This window comes from Athene noctua, chromosome Z (genome assembly GCF_965140245.1).
Source record: "Athene noctua chromosome Z, bAthNoc1.hap1.1, whole genome shotgun sequence".
In the NCBI taxonomy this organism is placed as follows: Eukaryota; Metazoa; Chordata; class Aves; order Strigiformes; family Strigidae; genus Athene; species Athene noctua.
This window is the reverse complement of record NC_134077.1, coordinates 75,022,901-75,044,905: the sequence shown is the minus strand read 5'-3', so window position 1 is coordinate 75,044,905 and position 22,005 is coordinate 75,022,901. Positions and strand designations below refer to the sequence as shown.

General features: G+C 43.6%; 2 protein-coding genes across 9 annotated transcripts; one reads left to right on the top strand and one right to left on the bottom strand.

The window, feature by feature from the left end:
* Positions 1 to 222: 222 nt before the first annotated feature.
* APTX (aprataxin) lies at positions 223 to 11,707 on the bottom strand. 5 transcript variants are annotated; one of them, XM_074931635.1, is made up of 8 exons: positions 11,269 to 11,707; positions 10,099 to 10,235; positions 9,109 to 9,155; positions 6,404 to 6,724; positions 4,828 to 4,887; positions 1,885 to 2,111; positions 951 to 1,054; positions 223 to 680 (listed from the first exon to the last, which is right to left on the bottom strand). In XM_074931635.1, the coding sequence occupies exons 2-8, from the start codon at positions 10,226 to 10,228 to the stop codon at positions 526 to 528; spliced, it is 1,044 nt and encodes a 347-aa protein (XP_074787736.1). In that variant the 5' UTR covers positions 10,229 to 10,235; positions 11,269 to 11,707; the 3' UTR covers positions 223 to 525. The 5 variants fall into 5 exon arrangements, with proteins under 5 accessions (XP_074787736.1, XP_074787737.1, XP_074787735.1 ...); XM_074931636.1 differs by lacking the exon at positions 11,269 to 11,707 and adding an exon at positions 10,936 to 11,049; XM_074931634.1 differs by lacking the exon at positions 11,269 to 11,707 and adding an exon at positions 10,808 to 10,929.
* On the top strand, positions 11,585 to 21,803 carry DNAJA1 (DnaJ heat shock protein family (Hsp40) member A1). Of its 4 annotated transcripts, none has more exons than XM_074931628.1 (8): positions 11,585 to 11,842; positions 12,034 to 12,211; positions 13,289 to 13,393; positions 13,490 to 13,717; positions 15,117 to 15,231; positions 17,975 to 18,090; positions 18,628 to 18,728; positions 20,029 to 21,803. In XM_074931628.1, exons 1-8 carry the CDS (start codon positions 11,711 to 11,713, stop codon positions 20,245 to 20,247), a joined length of 1,194 nt encoding a protein of 397 aa, XP_074787729.1. In that variant the 5' UTR covers positions 11,585 to 11,710; the 3' UTR covers positions 20,248 to 21,803. The 4 variants fall into 4 exon arrangements, with proteins under 4 accessions (XP_074787729.1, XP_074787728.1, XP_074787731.1 ...); XM_074931627.1 differs by having other exon boundaries at positions 11,585 to 11,849; positions 11,996 to 12,211; XM_074931630.1 differs by lacking the exons at positions 15,117 to 15,231; positions 17,975 to 18,090.
* The last annotated feature ends 202 nt before the right edge of the window (positions 21,804 to 22,005 follow it).

The following is a 22,005-nucleotide window of genomic DNA, read 5'->3' as shown; positions in this document are numbered from 1 at the left end:
CTTCACGCCATGCTGTGGCACAGCAAAGTGAGGACACTTGCTGATGCTCCTTCCCATGCACTCTCAGTACATTTCTTTGACAGTTTTGCTGTCAGCCACACCAGCCTCTGCAACATTACCACCTGAGAGAAACTTCAGCGATGGGCAGAAGACATCAAGAGAAAAATGTGTAAGTAATGGTTTTGTTACTTTCTCAGTAGAAACCTAGATCTAGGCTCATATGCCCTCAGCATCTGAGTGAAAATAAATCCTTTCATCTAATCCAAACACTTCTTCCAGACTTCAGCTGAGATACAGATTAGTGTGGCAGTACCACAACAAAGCTGCAAACAGCCTTCATTTCAGAAGTCACTTTATTTTATGGGGATTTTTTTGTCTAAGCTAATACAAAGTTAGTATGCTGTTGTTTCCAGGCTACTTTTTCCCCACATTCCAGTTAACAAAAAGCATACATGTCCTAACATTTTGAGGTCTTTGTTTCAGCCTGGAATCTGAAGACAGATTGTAAGATGATTTTTTGCAAAGTCATTTTGGCCAATGTTTCTTGAGATGTTCCTTTAACTGTGGGATAGTGGACAGTTGTTGTTTGCAACAGTGGCATCTGAGGGGCAATTTGAGAAGTTCAGAGGCATGATCTTTCACCATCACTTTTCCCTTGCTTCTTACCATCTCTATCACATCTGAAAAAAAATAAGAGACCAGAGTTATTGGGACCGTGGCATCATGGAACACATGACACTGCAGAATCTCTGTGCACTGCTTCACATGCACAGCACATCATCACTGCATTCCAAGTTGACTTAGTGCTATTCCCCAACACTTCAAATTACATACCACCTTTCACTTATTACAACAGAATTTATGACTTACACATTCGTTTGGAAAAAAAGCCCAGAGTCAGAACCCACAACCAGGATTATGTGTTACGAAGTATCTTTTCTAATGATTACCTTCAGAGCTTAAGAAGTAGTCTGTAGTAAAAGAGTTCCAGTGCTTTTTGGTTTTCAGTGCTGGAGAATCAAAATCCTGGCTGATTACATGCAAATGTAGCTGACTGAAACAAATAGATTACATAGATAAGAGAGAAGAATAATGTTAATGTTCAAAGTTCTTTTGCAGTAATATCAGTTGCAAACATGATTCAGCAGCCAGACTGCCAGTCTTTCCATGTTTGACCCACAGTCCTGCGACAGAAGGAACCCAGTCTGTTCTGCAAGCCCTGCCTCATGCCAAGCGTGTCACCTGAACAGTCAAGGTCACAAGTCTCAATATTCCATTGGCCCCTAACTAGTCTATGTTGTGCTTCCAGAAAAAGACAGAGACAGGGGTTTTAATAAACCAAAGGTTTAAGCTTTGTGAAGTACCAGAATGTGACTTGATCAGTTGATCCAAGAACTGGAGAACAACTTAGGAACACTGACTGCAATACCCCCAGGCATCTGAATGCTCTAAGATCAGCACCTACTTACACAGAAGACTCAAATCTTTGCTCAGTATCAGGCAGAACTTGATCAGCTTAAGAGCCTCCCTGATCCCAGCCCAGCGCCCTGGGAGGGGGTTGCCCTAGCACCTGCCCACTGGTCACACTGCCTCTGTCACTGGGGCCGGGCCACAGGCATACCGCATACTGTAGCCCAGCTCCAGAGCTATGCTAGGGCAACCCAAGAGGCAGTTCCCACTGGACCCAGATGCCCCTGTAGCCCATCGGCATGTACTCAGCAGCGTGTGCACAGCTGCATCCACAGGACATGAACACCAACCTGTTTGCAGTGTTTAGGAGGATGAGCTGTACTTCAGCAATGCCAGATCATGTCACAGATTTAGCCCCAAATCTGTGTAACTGGAACAACAGGGTCCCCACCTGATGACTCATCTAGGTCTTACCTCATACTGGGGATAGCATGGTAACCCAGTCTGAACTCGAGACTCTCTCTGGCAGGGCATTGTTCGATCATTTTTTGCCCAACTGCATGCATATGTTCCAGGAGCTCAAGATGGTCCCTGGTGACTGACGTCAGGCTTGAAATGGGGTCCCATGGTAAGATAAGCCAGTGGTAACGTGCTTTGGGATATTTATCCTTGATGACTACAGTCTTTTCATCTTTGTAAACCTTACAAAACAAATAACTAGATTACTTACTGATTGAAAGTTAAATATCTTATTTCTATAAGCACTATATTTAGTGGGTTTTGCTGTGAGACATCTGCACGTCCCATTGTGGTTGCAGAAGTCCGTAAGCACACGTATGTGTTGCTAGTGCAACTGGGACTGCCAGGAAAAAAGCCAGGAAAGATGACTAGATGGAGAGAAGTATCAAGCAGCAGAGTACTGCACTTCAAGGAGGACTTTTGCTGGAACTAAGCTGGTCCAGGATACGTGACCACTTCCATACCATGCACCAGACAGCTATGGAGAGGTTTCAGCATCCCTCTTTATATAGTTCAAGGAAAAAGCTTTCTATTCTGACATAGCAGTAAGTTAACCATTGCTACATATGAATATGAACTCTCTTGAAAATCACCTGGATTCAGATACCAGTGAGGTCTAGGAAACACTACTTCCATCAGGCTACATTCAAGCTTTGTGGTCACTGAAACAAAAATCACAGCACTGTGCTCAATATAGAGCATACAGAAGTGCACTGGACTGCCTCGTCCTTTGCAGATTTCTGGAGTGAAACCCAAGTCTCAGAGGTGCTACAAATAGGGGCACAGCCCTGCAGACCTCTGACAGTGTTACAAAGACAAAAACATTCAAGTCTCAGCTATTTCAGTTGGTGCTACCCAATGTGGTACTTTGTAAGTATCACAAGAAGAACAGATTCCTATCTATCATGCCCTTCTTTCCCTGTTTTCATTTTGTTTTGCCTTTTGCAACAATTGGAGGCAGCTGATGAAGAGAAACAGTAGCAAAGCACAAGGAGAACAGGGGGGCAGGTAACCTGCCCCTGGCAATAAAGATCTTGTCAGGTTCAGAAGCAGGAACAGTGTTCTGTATCTCTGATCTCTTAGCAGTGCATCTATTGGTGAGAGATGGATGATGTGTTTGTCATCTTTGCTAATTATTGTCATGTGTTTATATACAGAGCTGATCAGTCTTGCTCTACAGGAAGGAAGATTAAAATTTTATCAGCACATAAATCACACGACTGATTCCTTCAACAGCAAGATTGGTTGATGCTGTCATATGTTTATATACACACATCAGTGTCTGCATATGCAGCCAGTGCAAACAGGATCATGATCAAGTGTTTTCAAAAGAAAGAAATATTGCCATTTATTTAGTACTTTATTAAAATGCAAAGATAGGAGTTCTATTGATTGCATATTTGGTTCAGAAGCACAACTAATAAAGCTAACACTAAGTCACAAACAGTAATTTGGGTTCTAACATTCAAAGAACAGTTTTAAAACCAGGTTATCTTTTGGGTCTGGAAAGCACTGTCTTGCTAAGTGCTATATGAAACTCTGCTTAAGGGATGAAGATTAAGGTTCATGATTAAAAAGTAAGCAAGTATTTCAATAGCTTTATCATTATCCATATACCTATTTGAAGCTGCTGGCACTACCAGGAGAGTGGGCATCCAGTTCTCTTACTCAACACTTTAGACTTGAATTATTAATTAAAAAAAAAAAAATCAAGAAGCAGGGACCTTCTGATTAGTTATCAAGGAAATTATTTTCAGCTTGAGGGTGATCTGAGGGTGTTCATCACCTGAAGGGGCCCAGTGAAGCTGTGGGATCTTTGCCCTTGGAAATAGCTCAAATAGACAAGGACTGGGGCAATCACTGAGTGCAAACAGTCAGACAGGGTAACCTCCAAAGGCCTTTTCCAACTGAAATTATTCAGTGATTTCAAGATCCAAGTATCACAGGTGTCTGTGAAATCTGTCCTCCTGAACACATACTTTGGACATGCAGCAGCCAGCCAGCCAAAACCCAAGCTAAATGGATCCAAGCTTCAGGCCTTACTCTGCCAGACAGTGGAATATTGATGGAAAGCATTCTTCCCATTTCGGATTTGAGCTAAAAAGCTTGGTTTTGAGAAGGAGCTGTCTATATATTTGCTTTAACTTAAAAATAGTTTCTATACATGGATAGTGAAGATCCTCTCAGGGCTCTCTCAGAATACAGTAATGAGAAAGTGTGTATACAGTGCAGCCACAAAGACCTTTGTCAGATTTCTGCATCTTGAGTCTGACCTCCCAAAAAGCAGGCAGCAGACAACAAAAAAAGAGCTCAAGGAAACCATTATGCAGCCACACAGAAGCAGGGGGAGGGAGGTGCATCTGGAGTATCTGCAGGTTAAAAGAAACCACCCAGGAAATTCCTGTTGGTACAAAGAAACCAGGTGAAGGAGGAGACAGGGGTCACATCCTGTCAGCTGGCACAGAGGTGTTGCAGTGAAGAGTTTGCTGGGAACCAGGGAACTACACCATCCTTGGAAACAAGGTGGCGCTGACTGCCAGAAAACAGGAACCTCCGCTACTTGCCCAGCTTCAAACTACACCCCCATTTTAGTTGGTTTCCCTGAGGAAACAAAGCAACTGCACCACTTGCCTGCTCTCCCAACAACCCTTTAGAAATCTGTTGGGCAAATTGCACAGTGTAAGAAGCTCGAAGATAATTAAGATAATGACATTCCACAAAATCAGGATAGTAGAAACTTCCAAATTAATGCTGCTACAGGGAGAGATGCAAGAACAATTCAATCCTTATGCAGTACTCCACTGGTTAATCAGATCATTAAACTGTAAGAGGAAGAAAGCAAGCTCATTCAACTTTGTTGAACAGGAACTACTGTCAAGTACAGTATACAGCTCTCACCTGCATTTTTGGATCTTGCATGGAGCTCTTTAGACCCTGACTCCAGTGTCCTAAAGGTTCCTAAAGCACAGAAAGAAAAAAATAATTTACAAGATAATTAAGAATCCAATTAGATTTTTTAAAGCATTCAGTTAAGTACTTTCGTTAGCATACAGCAGTAAAATAACAGCTGAATGACATCTGAATTACCTCCTTTCTATGAATGCCAACACATCTGCTCCAACTGCCCCCACAAAGCTACTTTTGAAAACTTTTAACAAGATACTGTTAAGATTCAAAGTTAACTCTTTCCAGGTTTGGAAATTTATCAAATTCCAGATGGGAGTTCTAGATCTGTTTTAATTTAATAATTTGCACACATGTTATGGCACAGTCCTTGATTACTACTGATGACAGATTATTTTACCAAAATACACTCTGCTTCATGCATACAAGGGCCAAAGGAAGTCAAGGATGTCCATTAACTGTCCTACCACATGCTGCTCTACATAGAACAAAGTGGTTGTGGTGTGCAGCCCTACTCTTAGATGCATTTAGTTTTTGATATTGTGCAAGGACTGTCTTGTATAGGAAACAAGAAAGGTATAGGAGATCAAGCCAACACTAGCAGAGATCTCTTAACTTGGTTACTGAACACCCAATAGAAGGTGTCTCAAGTGCACATTTTTCAACACGCATGTTTCATCTGTTCAGATCCCTTTACTGGCATTATTAACAATGACCTTCATTGTATTGTTATAGAGGAAGATGTTTAATTATTAATAGTGCTGACAGAGAAACAATGTGAATTGTCTTGTCTCCCTACTCATACTACCACAAATCTGGCCCTAATATAACCAGTTTGAGTTCAGAAATGAAGTGGTTAATCCACCACAACCTGGGACTGAAATTTTGTCCTAAGGGGTTTTATTTCTGTGCCTTCTCCACCAGCAACTGCGTTGTTTCAGACGCACTGAGCAGTCTTTTACTTTGTCCCTGTGAGCAGGGCTAATTACTCCCTTTCAAAAGATTTTTTTTGCTGGTAATATTCATTAATGCAAATATGGTTTTACCAAAAGGGATGACCAAAGGAGGAGGAGGTGGCAGTGGGAGGGAGAGTAATTAAGAAAAAAAAAAAAGTACGGTCAAGTTGTTCCATTCTCTTGTGCAAAAGCTTTTAGATAACCACTGCTCTATTTGTAACACAGCAGATTTCATCTCAAGAGCCATCACAGTATCCTCGTGTGACTCCAGCTAAACTGAGATCACATGAACTGTCCTTCTAGCAGAAACTGCAGCAGGAACCAGAGATTAAATCCTCAGGCACCACAAGCAAGCCCCTGCACACTCACACCCCAGCACGTGTTAGAATGGGTCCCAGGTAACTTTCTCAGGACCTGGGTGATGTCAGGAGCAGAGTCTTTGCCTCAGTGCATGTCAGCTCACATGCTGTGAATGCTCTGAGGATCTGTGTTCACCTGAGACACCTCCACACCAGTAGTACCTACAAAAGTAAAACACCAAACTACAAAAACTCCCCTGATGGAGGAGACTACCCTAGGAGAAACAGCACAAGTACTAGTACCAATACACTTGCCTTTTTGCTCAAAGTTGGAGATACACCAGTATTGCTTAGCTTGGGATTTGCAGAACTGCCTTGTGTGCCCACCACCTCCATCTTCATTGTTTTTCTGGGTACAAGCTCTACATCATCATTCTTGCAGGAGTCCTCACATAGCATCTCGTCGGTTTGTATTTTCTCTTCTGTTTCTGTAATTGTTTTCCCTGACTCTTCAGCAAATTGGACTGTGTAGGGGTAAAGTTTATTCACAATATGCAGAACTTGGCCTGGCTTCATTTTCACCTCTTCATCCTTGCCAACAGTCACGAGATCAACACTAGTTGGGTTGACTCCTATCTTTGGTAGGCAGAAAAAGGAAAAAAAAAAAAAATAGCAAATGATGTTGTAACTACCACTCCATTGTCCTGGAATATCACTATCCTGGAACACAAATGCATTTTATATTCACTGCACCCCCTCCTCACACCAACCCGCTCTAGAGGACCAGGGAAGTCCAGCACTAGAGACACGTCTCTGTGTCCCAGTCTTGCAATCACAGCTGTCAGCACAAAACCCTCAGGAGCATGGTGTCACAGGTACCTAACAATGCTGTGGCAGCTGACTGCAGAGTAACAGCAAGACCTGTGCCACACTTTGTTCAAAAAAAATTCACAACCTAATAAACAACTGTTAAAATAACAGTCTTGGTAACAAATATTTCTGAAGAGTAGTTTTAACAAATTATTTCAGTCCATCCCCAGAAGTTTTCCTGTTTTCAAATTATTTTACTTTCTCTTTCTTCTCCTTTTTACTACATTTTCTGTTTCTACCACATGCTGTCACATCAACACATTTGCTATCAAATACACAAGCACAGTCCCCTGGCTCATTTCAATAGAAACAGGAGTTCAGGCTCATAACCACTGGCTCACCAAGCACAGCCCACTGCTAACACTTGCAATACACTCCCTCCCATGCGGGGGGGGGGGGGGGGGGGAGAATAAAAAAAAAAAAAAAAAATCAGGAAAAATATATCTCTGAGCCCCCAGAAGAGTCCATTACACAGGAATCCACTCCTTGCTCCCACCTCTTTTTAATTTCCCAAGTCAAATGTGTAACCCTACTCCAGCTCACTGAAGACTCTGTTCAAACATGGTGACAACCTGCCTGTTCCTTTGACAAGCTAAACCTCTCTGTCCACCTCAGCTTGTGCAAAGTATATACCAGCCTGTCTGTATTATATTACTTTTATTTTCATTTTCCATCTTATATTTTCACAAAAGCAGCTGTTATTTATTCTGTTCTACTGGAAAATTAGGACAGCAAGGTCAAATTTTTATCTCTCTCACTGCATCAGTTTATAGCTCTTTTCGACTCTAAAATAATGTTCTCCTCAAAAGAGTGTTTTAAAGACTGAGAAGCTACCTGAAGTTTAGCTGATAATTGAAAAGCAATACATTTTCTGTCTCAGGCATAACTGGTAACACGAAGTGGCATGGGCAACCTACAGTGACTGCTTGATAGATGAATTTTACCTGATCGTGAATGAGGGTGACCCTAGGGAAATTAGGAGTTTCTATCTTCAGCAAAATGCTTTTTGTTAATGTTTATGCATGAAACAAGCTTTAGGAAACCAGCTCTTCCCTGTGACTGATAAAAGTCTGTCACAGAAAGTTTTTGGAGCTTTGTCACCGAGACACCTGCCTGCTTCGCAAGTCGGTACTGTGCCTCACTCCTCACTGTGATGAGGCACCCACCTGATCCCAGTCAGGATCTCTTCAGTCTACAGTTCTGCAGTTTCACTCAAGTCAAGTACACCTCACATCCCCTGGGCCAATATGCTACTAAACAACTGATCACTGGAACCCTGTGCCACACACAAATCACCTGGGTAGCAACTCTAGAACAGGCAGCAAAAACATGCTAGCACCCACTACCAGAAAGTATTCCCAGTGCTGAGATTTCAGTAACATAGTATTCAAACTGTGGCTAAGGCTGACTTCTATGAAAAAATGCCTTAGAGATCTTTGCCAGATCCACCAGATTCTGGTGCTTACTGAGCACTGGAGACATTTTGACAGATGTTACTCCTCTACTCCTCAGCAGGAAAAAGACCTTCATGTGTTGTCCACATACACTTGATGCTGCAGGCAAACGTACATGCTCCAGCACCGAAGCCAGAGAATTTTCCCTTCGTATTATCTCAGGGATACTGGTCCTCCTAAGTATGAGAGCATAGGCCTACATCCATCCAGTTACTAACATGAGAATGCCTTCAGTGTTGTCTCACATCCCATCCGCTCCCAGAGGTGACCACACCTTCAGCTCCATCAGCCACCAAAACAAAAACCTTCCACAACTGCTCAGTTCCATTAACACAAGAAGCAATTATGACCTTAAATGAAGGGCTGTCTCAGCTTTAGAAGTTTAAGGCTCAGGAGGCAGATCAGCAAGTTTAGGGAAAGAACTGCAAAATCTCCCAAACATAGTGCCTGGAAGAACAGTCTGAGGATTCACAGCAGCATTCCCTGATGCTACAACATGGTTGCCTGAAACTACTGCAGTCTTTCCATTGAGACGAACAAAAGGCAGATCCCTTTTAACGACCACTTGCTATGCTCTCCTCAGTCACAGAACAACTTCACGCCCTACAGACCCAGCGATCAGAATCATCACTTGCAGCATTTGTGGAGTTTAAGTACAGCAACCACCCCAGTTAGTACACCCATTTAAAAACATACCTGCTTGACCGTGACATACCCCTTGTTACAGTCTGCTTTTAACTGAACTGGAAAGAAAGAACAAAGCATCACGAAACAATAAAAATTATTTTAAAAAAACAATAAATAAAAAGGCTAGAACACTGCTCAACCAGCTCTTGCAGAAAACACTCCGGTATTTTAAGATCTGCTACCTTCTGAAGCATCTCTGTGAATCTATGCAAAGAATACTTCTGCCTCATCCTCTGTTTCCAGGACCACAGGTAAAATGGGACCAACCCATACACTGAGCCACACCTGAGTACTGCACCTCATGGATCAGCAAAATTATTGCATGTATTTCACATCATGGACCAGCAGAATAAAGGTGAAATCTGTGGAAGTCTTCTATACATTCTTGCTATTCTCACTGTGTCCAGAGGGAAGAAAGATAAGGCAGGGAAGATGTGAAGGGAGGTATTTTATAGACCACAAATAAATATTTTTACATATTCTCCCAGGGCATCTATAAAATAACTCATATTAACAAAAGTCATATTAAAAATCAGTTGGTGGAAGACTAGAGAGATGAAGAGCCACTCACAAAGCAAGACTGCAGGCAATGGAACATGACTGCAGGCCTGAGGACTCATGTTAAGGTTCAATGTCTTATTTTACAAAGGTAAGCCTGTTATTAGGTGTCTCCTCTGATTTTTTAGGACCCAGAGATCTCCATAAGTGCTTCTAAAAAAACCTTCCAAGATCAATGACTTCCAAGAACCAGGCAACGCTATGGACCATGGAGAGAAAGGGCACCATAAATCAGTGATGGCAGAAGCAAGCCTAAGGAAAGCCTGTTTCAATTTCAAGAAAAAACTGTGATTTTCCTTTTAGACCCTGCTGAAAGCAGGCTTACAAATTAGGCCAAAACACTGGTCCTAATTTAGCCAAATACAAGAATGTTGTATCTCACACTCTTCACAAGTTTGGTTGATGTTGCACATAGAAAGTGGGATTTGAGCTAAACCTTACCTTGCCGCCGTGAACACTTCTTATCTGTTATCCCAGTCTCTGGGCCACGCCCAATTACAACTGCTTCCAAGTGTGGCAGTTTCATTCGCTGACTGCATTTCTCTTTCCCCACGAGCCAGCACACACGCATCACTGTGCTGCAGAGCAAAAGAAAGAGTATGTTACTGACATGCAGCTTCCTGATGGGTCACCCTCCTGTGGAAGGGGGTCCAGGAGTTCTGTTGCCAGCCCATTCATTAGCAGAGTCACTTCTGCTAACTTGGCTCATGTTTCTGGAATTCAAGGCAAAGCAGTGTCAACACTAGCATGATCTAAGACCAAGCTGCTGTTAAAAGGGCAATCCTATTTGCCTTCCTTCTACATCACCATACATTCTCACATCCACGGATCATATACAGGAAAAATCAATTGGATCAACAGTTCTGACAGAAAGGCCTACCCACCAAAGTGTTTTGTTTCCCACTGAATTAGAGTTGACCTGAGCGATTTATTTACCCACCAAAACAAAGAATAACTGAAGACCGAGAGGGGGAGAGCTTCATGCATCAAGTCTCCAGATGGACCATGCCACGAAACCGGGCCCTCAAGTTTACACCACCGTGACCCTGGACAGTAAAGATTCCTCACCCTCCCCCCCACCTGGTGCTTTGGACTCAACGCCCCTAATCCCAACTCCGTGGTGAGTTTATCCCGGTGGAAAGCAACCCACCACTGTCACACACTGAGAAACTTGGGGCTAGGCCGTCCAACCCAGCTGCACGGCCCCGTCGGCCTGCACCTCAGGACGGGCCCCCTCCGCCGCTCACTACACGCCCCGCCTCGGGGCACCGCCTTTACCCGCGATGCCCTACCACCCGGGCGGGGCCCTGCGCACAGCCACGACCGCCAGCACTCCGCAGCCGATGCGGACGGCCGGGAGCACCCCTGCCCCACCGCCGCACGGCGTCAGGCCCCGGCCCAGCCAACGGGCTGCTGCCGCGCAAGACCCGCTCAGCCAAGCAGGCAGGCGCCAGCAGCCCCCGCGCGCCGGGGCCCGGCGCAGGCGCAGTGGCCCGCCGGGCTGCCCGCGCGGGAACCCCGCCCGGCGGTACCAGACCCGCCGGCGGGGGCGTGTGGAGTGCGCGGAGCGGGGCCGGAAAGGCGGCGGACGAGGTGCCGCTGCGTACCCGCCTGCGGCTCGGTGCCTCCTCGCAAGGAACGGCCCCGCGCCGTGCGCAGCGGGTGCCGGGGGCAGGGCCCGCCCGGTACAGACGGACAACGCCAGGCGGCGGCAGCTCGCTGCGACGCAAGATCTCCCCGCGCCCCCGCCCGCCCGAAGCATGCGCACTGCGGGCGCGGCCCGCGCACGCCCGGCGTGGCGTCAGCGGGCTGCCTCTGCCGGTGAGGAGCGGCGGTGATTGGCCAGCCGCCTCCCGGCTCCCACCCCTATTGGCTGCCCGGCTCCAAAGCGCGGCGGCCGGCGGGGAGGGACTTCCGGGGCGGAGCGGTGCCGGCTCAAAAGCGCCCGGATGCGGGACCGGCTCGGAACTTTCCAGAAAAGTCGCGATTGGCGCTGGGCGAGCGGCCGCCGCGGTGTGCGGGACTGCCCGCTGCTCAGTGGCCGTCCTCCACCATGGTGAAGGAGACTACCTACTACGATGTGCTGGGCGTAAAGCCCAACGCCTCTGCTGAGGAGCTGAAGAAGGCCTATCGAAAGCTAGCGCTCAAGTACCACCCTGACAAGAACCCCAATGAGGGCGAGAAGGTCGGTGGCGGGACGGGACGGGACGGGGCTGCGGGGCCGCCTGACCTGGGGGGTACTGACACGGAGGGTGAGGGGTCCGGCTGGAGAGCGTTTGGGGAGAGCGGGGAGGTGGCCGGAGGTGGGGGCTCGCCGGGGTGCTGTTTGGGCTTTCAGGGCACTGCTGTCCGAGACACGATGTGTGTTTCTTGCAGTTTAAGCAGATTTCCCAAGCTTACGAGGTACTGTCAGACCCAAAGAAGAGGGACCTGTATGACAAAGGAGGCGAGCAGGCCATCAAAGAGGGTGGCTCTGGTGGTGGTTTTGGGTCACCCATGGACATATTTGATATGTTCTTTGGCGGCGGTGGGAGGATGCAGAGAGAGAGACGAGGTAACGTGCTATTTTCCAGTACTTTCAGGCTTTATAGTATAATCGCCGTGGTAGACACGATCAGAGTCTCTGAGGGGAATGCTGTAGATGTAAGGCTTTAAACAGCGTTAAAATGAAGTTACAGGCTTGATCTCAAAATGGGAGACAATGTTTCTAGCGTATAACACCTGAAACAAGGAGGGGAGGGCATTTGGTTCATAGTGTGGTAGTTTGGTCTCTTGTGTATTGTTTCATGTTAATAGGTAACCAGATTTCATGTTTGGAAAGCCTTTAGCTGAGTGTAAGCCCAGCTGCTGTTAGGCTGAACAGGAAACGCAACGGTAACGAAGCTTAAAAATTTTTAAACTAAGCTGCCATAAGTAATTCTATCTAAATAAAATAGCCAAATCAAATTCAGTATGTGGAACCTTTTTGTTTTCTTGTGCTGTTCAATGGAATTGAGTTGAAGTTGCAGTAAAATACTGGTCAGAAATTAAAGTCCATTTAATTATACTGAGAAGGACGCTAGTGTTAAACAAGGGAAGAAAAAAGGGTTTGTGTCAAAATATTGTGTTGTATCAAAGTATGTCTAGTAAGCCAGAACTTTGGTATTCTTCACAAAATTAAGCCTACAGCAGCTGGAATTCTAATTAATTCCTGGGTGTAAAAATTTAATTACTCAGTTCGGTTTCCAGAGAGTCCTGTGGTGAGAAGAAGAAAGTACTTTGCTTACTATAGACAGTGTCTCCCGCTTCCTTGTAGGAGACATGTTCAGTCATTGTGTTAAAATTGAAGTCCTGCGTTGTAAAACTTAAGTGTCTCTGTTATTGTTTGTGCTTTCACAGAAAGCTTTTTCTACTGACTACCTCTAACAGAATAGTGTTATTGACAAAGCCATTAGAATTGTTACCTAATTTGATATCAGATAGGAAGGGGTTATTGACTAATACCAGCAAAGCAAGATAAAGCTATTTTAAAACACGGTGTTAAAGCTCATGTACTTGGTTTATCTTGACTTGAGCATATTGACATGGGAAGTTTACTATTACTTGGAGACCAAGCTTTCAAACTTGAGTAAATATCTGTTTTCTTTTGCAGGCAAAAATGTGGTCCATCAGTTGTCAGTAAGTTTAGAAGATATGTACAATGGTGCAACAAGGAAACTTGCTCTGCAGAAGAATGTTATCTGTGACAAATGTGAAGGTAACTGAAGCTGAAACTAAACAGAAGTTGCTTCTAAAGCTTTTGTGTTTCTTTTCTGGCAGCACATAACCGTCTGTCTCCAACTTTCATTCTCAGGTCGTGGTGGTAAGAAAGGTGCAGTAGAATGCTGTCCTAATTGCAGAGGAACAGGTATGCAGATCAGAATTCATCAGATTGGGCCAGGAATGGTGCAACAAATCCAGTCTGTGTGTATGGAGTGTCAGGGGCATGGGGAGCGTATCAGCCCCAAGGACCGGTGTAAGAGCTGCACTGGCAGAAAGATTGTGAGAGAGAAGAAGATACTAGAAGTTCATATTGACAAAGGTGAGATGTCTTACTAAGATAAAATACTGAACTTGGATGTATTTACTGACTTTGCAGCACTAAAACAGAAGCTTCAGCAAATGCATGGTGTTGATTTGGTGAGTACACTGCTGAATATGTAAACAGCATAATTGCCTGTTGCTGCCTTTAAAAAGTAGACTTCTTTTTAGAGAATGTTGATTACTTCTCTGTTTGGGTCTAATACCTGTGCATGTAACTAAGAATCAATTCTAAAACCTGTAATATTGTAAGCAGTGAATTAGTTTTGAGCAACCTCATAAGCCTGAGTCTTGACCAGGTAGCTGGACAGATTAAAATAAAAACTCATCACTTGTTGGCTTAACTTGCCTAATGAGTTTTCCCTGCAGACTCCGATCACTTCTACTGTGTTTCAGTGTGAAGGGGAACCAGGTCTGCTATACTAATAGGGTGCAGAGACAGTGCTAAGCCTTTCATGCTTAGAACTGTTTGCTACGCAACCCTGACAGCACTGTTCAGTGCAGGGAGTCTTTGCCTGGCAAAATGCGACTCAATACACAAACCTTCGCACTGATAGTGATGGGTGAACGCAACAGTGTTGAATGCATCTCTGTTGAGGAGGCTGCTCAAAAGCTGGTGGGAGAAGTCTCTGTAGTGCAGCTTGTAAGACAGAGCAATCTGACAAGCACATGGCTTCTGCAGACTTGGCCTGATTATCACTTGCAACTGTTGTATGTGTAAGCACACCTTATACAATGCCTGGATTTGTTTTTAACAGGGAAAATCCTACAGTAGCATTAAATATGAGGACTAGTAGGCATATACTACTGACATTTTAAACGGGGAAATTACTGAGAAGAGTTTATCTTCCCTTCCTTATAGAAAAACATGCTGTAGGCTAGCATGAGACAGCTGGAATTTTATGGTGGAGAGTTTTGTGTGGGTGAAACTGGTTTCTTCTGCGATGGTTACAATCCTGGGGAGAGTGTTTCTTGCACTCAGCATGCACTGAGATGGTGTTTCATAAGTAGCTCTGCTACATTTTTTTAAAACTGAAGATTTATAAAAGCTGCTTGGTCACTTGCTTTCAGAATGTATTTTGCATGCAGTGTTTCTTCTTTTAGTACTTGTGCATATAATGAAAGCAGTTTTGATAATGTTTCCCTTGAGGACTTTATCTTGGCAGGTGGCTGTTTTTCACTACAGTTAAGCTTAATGGTCTCGACATAGTAGAAGTTAGCACCACTAAAATCTGTTGGATGTGTCAGTGGATTAAAAAAAAAAAATTGAGTGCTTCAAAGGAAGGTCCAGATCTTTTAATTTAAAGATCCAGAGATCTTCTGGTACCAGCCTATAGAAGTATTTCTTATTGCTGCTTTTCACTTAAAGATGAAAAATGTTTGTTTCTTTTCTGCAATAGGAATGAAGGATGGTCAGAAAATAACATTCCATGGTGAAGGGGACCAAGAACCAGGACTAGAGCCAGGAGACATCATTATTGTCTTGGATCAAAAAGACCACTCTCTATTTACAAGGTAAAAACTCTAGAATTTCTTTGTATTAACTCCTAAGATGCTAGTCCATGTCATTCCTTGGTTACCACTCACCTTTTTTCTACTGGAAATACCAGTAGATAGGATCGTGTAGCTAGAACTTTGTGTGTCAAAGAGGGCACTGAGGTTTGCAGGAATGCTGGTACAACTAGTTTCAGTCGCTCATGTTTTAGTAGCACACAGTATTCTTATGTGAGCTTTGACAGTGGAAGGGGATAGCAGGCAAACAAAACCAAATTTTTAGAACTCCTAAAATACTGAGATTTTTGTTCAATAGACGTGAATATTTGTGATACATTTCCATGCTTTTTTTAGGATAGCATTCCATTATTTACCTCAGAAAATTACCACTTCATGTAGGCCGTTGTTCATTGCCCACTTGGCTTCAAGGCACAGAAAACTTCTAGTGTGTTCACTTTTGCTCAGGGATTTTATTTCTAACAAATTACTGAAATACAGCACGCACCCTTCTGACCAGAGGTGGTTTCCCACACTTCCATTTCCTGCCCGGAGTGCACTGGTCAGGGTAATCAGTCCTGTCTGTTCATTCTTGCGAAAGCAAAAGTGACTCAAGCAGCATTGACCATGTCTGAAATATTTCATGTTACCGGACAGTACTGCTTGGTGTTGCAAGCCTCCTTGTTCCGTTACTGTTTGTGGAAAAAGTCTGTCCAGTGCAATTATAAAGGTCCAATTAAAAGCACTACTGGGCATTGTGCAGAAAGGTGTTGTGCTTGATGTCTCGTTGCTTCTGTTCATAGCAGTAACAAGGGAATCAGTGGGTTTAGAGAAAGGATTTATCTCATAACCAACCACTGATAAGTACTTGTAAATAGGAACAGTGAGTCAAAGGTTCTTGGGAAACCTGCAGCTGGTCTGCCTGACTGTCCTGTATGGTACTGAGCTCTGGAAGCTGGTGCCAGAAATCTGTGCCAAAGAATGCTAAGCTCACAGGCTAAGAATGAGTCCTTTTTGCTTTGGATAAGCTTACTCAGCTGATTTTTCTTAACTTACAGTGAAAGATACTGAATCACCTATGCCAAAGGGACAGTTTGGGACAAACTGTTTGCATGATTACCTGGGACTTGAAGTCACAGTTCACTGGCTTATTTTTGTCAAGTCCATCTTCCTGCCTACTAACTTCAGTGCTAGTGTCCTTAGATAACCCCTGATGTTAACTGGTGTTGTGGGGTCATGTTGCTCTGGGACGAGTGGTATGTTTCCCCTCTCCTGTCAGAGTCTAAAATTAACTTTTCAGGCAAGTCTTCTCCCAGAGACCTTTAAAACAGGGTCACTGAAATAACTAGACTCTTTGAATAGGCTGGAGGATTTTGTAATCCTTGAATATGCAGTGCATGCAGATATTGCTAGCACTGCCATACTGAAGTCAGAATAGGCAGTTAAGACAACTATATTATCTCCTCCTGATACCTCTTAGTGCTTTCTAGATGGTACTTTCATCATAACCCAGAGTAGCCATCACCTGTTCAGACTTGCCTAGTACCTCACTTCAGAAAGCAAGTGTAACGAAGTAATATAAAGCTAGATGATGCACTTAAGGAAGTGTTAATCTGCATAAAAGAAGGTATTAGTTGTCCCATTTGCAATGTTTAGGAGGTTGAGAGATAAATTCTTTCTAGAATTTGGAAGGAGCAGTGAAGTGAAAATGGATGCAAGTGAGCCTTTGTTGGGTCCCGCTGAGACAAGCCTCGAAGTCCAGACATTTACTAACTTCACACAATGTACTAATTGGATACACAATAATTGGCTAAGTATATAAAGAGTTAGAGCAAGCAATGTAGTATGCCTTGTGTTACCTAATGGTAGTAAGGGAAAAGAGGAAAAAGAAAAGGAGGGAGATAGAATGGAGACATAGAGATCACCAGCCTGAGTTCCTGCATTGGTCCAGTCCAAGTTCATCAGGAATGCATTTGTCCTCTTCATGTTTTCTTCTTTCCTTTCCTGCTCCTACTCCTCACCCCCTCAATTTATACACACGTTCCTTGGGTCCGTCCCCTAGGTCAACCCACATACCTACATATCCCATGTATGGGGAGGGGTAAGGTGCTTCATGGGATGATGTCATTAGCATGCTCTTGTTAATCTCCATTAGCATATGCAGGGGTGTCAACTTTAATACGCACTTTGCGGATAATGAAGCAAAGGTCATTCACCGGACAGATGGCCCTTGAAACTTTACAAGGTGCACCAGAGTGGAACCATCCTGCCTTCACAGGGCTCCCTCCTCCAGCCGCATCCTGTGCTATCCAGGCCGCCTTATCAGCTCCAAACTGCACACTGTCCACCTGTGACTATAGTTTTGCTACTTGCAAGCATTTGAGATGTTCCCCTGCTCAGAGGGCCTCTGCTTTCCCCCATCCCTTACCTCTCTCAGGCTGTTTTTTCTTGCAGTCCTGTTTCTCTCAGGCTGTTTTGGGGAGTTATAATTTGTCTCTCACAGCTTTGCAGTATTTATTTGTTTTCAATAAACATTTCTACACCTTTGATAGCTAGACTTGATCAGTAATGGCTCTCAGTATGGATATCATTCCTGTAATTGCTCACTTGAGATGCTGCACCAATATTCAGTATTCCTTATTTAATTACCTGTGCTTCTATTAAAATTGGAGCTTTATTGTCCTTGCCAAGGTAAATACTGAAGTGTGGTACGGTCCTTTTACTGCTTCTCCCTCTCTATAACTGCTTTTGATTGATTCTGCCTTAGACGAGATGAAGACCTTCTGATGTCTATGGATATTCAACTGGTTGAAGCACTGTGTGGCTTTCAAAAGCCTATCACAACGCTGGATAATAGAACTATTATTATTACCTCCCATCCTGGTAAGTGCTGGTTTGCTTTCTGCTAGAAGTCAAAGCAAACAGTGAATGTAAGCTGGAAATTTGAAGGAACAGAAACATCCCATCTTGATGCACAAGGGATGTATGCTGGTATCAAGCTTTTTTCCTAGTCTTTGCAGTACATATCTTTTAAATAAAGAGGGATTTTTGGATAGCAGTCAGCAGTAACTTTCTCTTTGCGTGATATAGTAACAGACCTTACCTCATGGACATACTTGTATCCTGAGGATACCTCATGAGACTTGAAGGCCGTGGGTCTCTGAAAACCACTTTTTCAGCCTTGGAACTGATGGAGCACTTAATATATTTGTAAGTATGCTTCCTCTGGGAAGCATAACAAGGTTACAAGAATGTAATGTAGATGTCAACCTGGCAGTAAGTCCCTATTAGAGTACTACATTTGGTGTAGCTGTCTAACACAATGTAGAAGGTTACATAAATATTCAAGGGAGTTAAAAACTACAGCTATTTCTGTTGTGCATGTATCCATTCCTTTTTGTGGTGCTTTTTTTTTTTTAGGCCAGGTTGTCAAGCATGGGGCTATTAAGTGTGTTTTGAATGAAGGTATGCCCATTTATCGCAGACCATATGAAAAAGGACGTCTGATCATAGAATTCAGGGTAAGTGCATCAACTTACTTCCATGTCACAGTTCAGTACTTGAATATCCATCCAAAATCTAACCTCTAAGCATTACCTCAATCAAGAAGAGATGGCAATTATCAGATGTCATGGTTTGGTATTGGTTTTTTACAATGGTGACAACACGTAATCCATCAAACGAAATTACAGTTCAGAGAAAAATGCTCAGTGCTGAAAGTATGTTAAGTACCAGAATAGTTTCTTTGGATAGCTTGGAATTTCCATTTGCTTGTGTCCTGGTTTTGGCTGGGATAGAGTTAATCTTTCTTCTTAGTAGCTAGAGTAGCGCTGTGTTTTGGATTCAGAATGCTGACAGCAACAACTGAAAACATCAGTGTGTTGAGAGATCAACGACTCTCCAACTCATCAGTGTGTTGAGAGATCAAGGATTCTCCAACTCCCCATGTCCTGCCCATGCTCAGGTGTACAAGGAGCTGGGGGGGGGAGCACGGCCAGAGCACTGGACCCAAACTGGCCAATGGAATATTCCATATGATGTAACATCATGCTCAGTATGTAGAGGAGGGTCAGCCGGGAAGGAGGGGGTTCTCTCTTGCTTCCAAGATTGCAATTGCCGGATCTTGGTGTGTTGGGATCCCCAGCTGGGAATGGTCTGGGTATCAGTCAGCAGGTGGTGAGCAATCGCATTGTGCATTACCTGCTTGTAATTTCTATTACTTTATTTCAATTATGAATCTGTTTTTATCTCAACCTACAAGTTTACCCTTTCAATTTATCTCCGTCCCCTGGGCCAGGGGAGTGTGAGCGAGTGGCTCTGCTTGGTGTTTGCCTGCCAGCCAGGTTTAAACCATGGCAGCTTGGCATGTTCTTTAGTTTCTCTCATCATGTTTCTATTGTTGTGATGGACTAGTAACTTATCCTGTGCTGGAGCAAAGGACTAGGCTGGAGAATACTGATTTCTTCTCTGGAGAGAAGCTAATGTTGAGAGCTGTGGCAACAGGCACTGTCTGCTATGGTTTTAGAACAGATGCAACCATATGGCTAATGTTGATACATCCTGTGCTTTGCTTCTAGGGTGATTCCAGAGGACAGCCTGAGACAGAAGAAATGTTGGCTAAGACTTGGTTGAGGTGCCAGAATTAGAAGCTAGTTTCTCACAAGCATTAAAAAATAGACTACTGACTTAGATTTTGTATTTTTAAGCACTGGGTTTAAGTCATCTGTGATGATAAAGCTGACTTCAGCAGATATTTGACCTGTGGTGGGATAAAGACCAATTCAGGCAGACTTGAGTAACCAGAGTTCTTGACAATTTCAGGTGAACTTCCCAGAGAGTGGCTTCCTCTCCTCAGATAAGCTGTCTTTACTTGAAAAACTGCTACCTACAAGGCAGGAAATAGAAGAAACTGAGGAAATGGAACAAGTGGATTTAGTGGACTTTGATCCATCTCAAAAAAGAAGACACCACTATAACGGAGAAGTCTATGAAGATGATGAGCATCACCCTAGAGGTGGTGTGCAATGTCAGACATCTTAAATGGGCCAGTGAATAACTTGTGATGCTTGTTTTGTATGCATTAGTGGATGAGTGAAGGACTACAAGCAGTTCACGCTCCCTTCCTGCTATTTGTTGTTCTATCCAGCCATAGTTGTTTCTAAAAGCATAAAGAAATAAACTAAATAATTAAACTGACTTTGCAATTTATATAAAGCTCCAGGATGCAAGCTCAAATGAAGTTGATTGCACTTCACCCCTGCCTCTTGGTCAGGAAAACTCCCTTACTTGCTTGTCTTTTATTCCAAGCCTTGTAATTCCTGTATGTGTGCAATTGCCCAGGCTTAAACAAAGATTCTATGGTGTTCTTTTTAGGAATTCTAGATCTTATACTCTGTTAATAAAGTATGCACAAGTACTTATAATTCATGGTAAGATATAGTTAAGTTTTGTACCAGTTAGGATATAACATGTTAATGTTTTGGGCTTGTACTGGTGTTAAATAGGGACTGGCTCTAATACAACCACACAGGATCTGAAGCTGATATGGCTGTGGTCAGTCTTTGCAGGCCCATTAAAGTGAGACAATCCACAAGCTCTCCAGTTGAGCTACTGCAGTTGCAAAAATAGTCCCTCTGCCAGCTTTGGTCCTGACCCTGGAGCTAGATGTGAAGCTTGCTTTGGTTCATTGCTGACTACTGTTTGGCTGCTGTCTTGCACCATACTGCCTATAGAGCCAGTGGTTGCTTGGCTGCTGCAGGAGCTTCCTTTGCTACCGTGCATGAGTAAAAACCTCCAGGCTTTATCAGCACAGATGTAGTTTGGAATCTGTCAGCCTGCTGGCTCGTGAAGCTTGACTTCCACCTTGATTACTGAAATCAGATACCCCTCAGTGGTGTGTCATGGAAAGCAGCATCGGCCCTGTTGCTGGGCAGACGTGAACCTGCAGATGAGAAAGTTGCTGTCAGTGAATACAACCAACTGATGGATCTAGGATGCTCTGAAGTTAATGTATTGTGTGTGTTATTTTAAGCTGACTCTGGAAAATTCTGTATGAATGTTCTAATTATTGTAGATGAAGCATTTCCAATATAATTACAAAATTGTTCATTGCCTCTTTTCTTAGACCAGATGTTGGTTTAAAGACACCACCCCCTTCTTTTTAGACAGCTATTCACAGAAAAATCTTAGAAAAAAAATTCTTTCAGAAAACATGCTGAGAAGACGGGTCCAGATTTAACCTCTAGTGTGGTAGTTTAGTCTTGTTTTACCATCTGGCTTGGGACAGAGCTTATGCCTTTCATACTGCTTTGAAGCAGAAGTGTCACAAAGAACTCTGTTTTTCTTCCTGGAAATAGCTGCTATGTGACAGTATGTGTGTTGTAACTTGAATATATGGAAATTGTTAGTTTCAGAAAACATCTTTAGCTCTTGTGAGCGTTACAGCTTTTACTCTGTAAGGACAGATGGGTAACCATGGCTTTTGTACCTCAAATGTAGTTCCCTTTCAGGTACCTACACAAGAAGAATCCCCTGTGCGTTTCACCTGCTTTTTTTTTTTCTTTCAGCAGGAATAAAATCATGTAGGCAAAGTGTCATTCCAGATTCTTCTTGAACGAGCTCATCAGTGAGCTGTACAAATGTGACCAGCAGGATCCTTTGCTCTGTCAATAAGACAGTTTAGCTGAGTTAAGGAGAGGAACAGAAAGTAATCCTACCTACACAACTGTCTTCAGACTAAACAGCACTAAAATACGCTACTTGTTTTCAGTTCAGTAGGCACCCTTGTTTCTTCTTTTT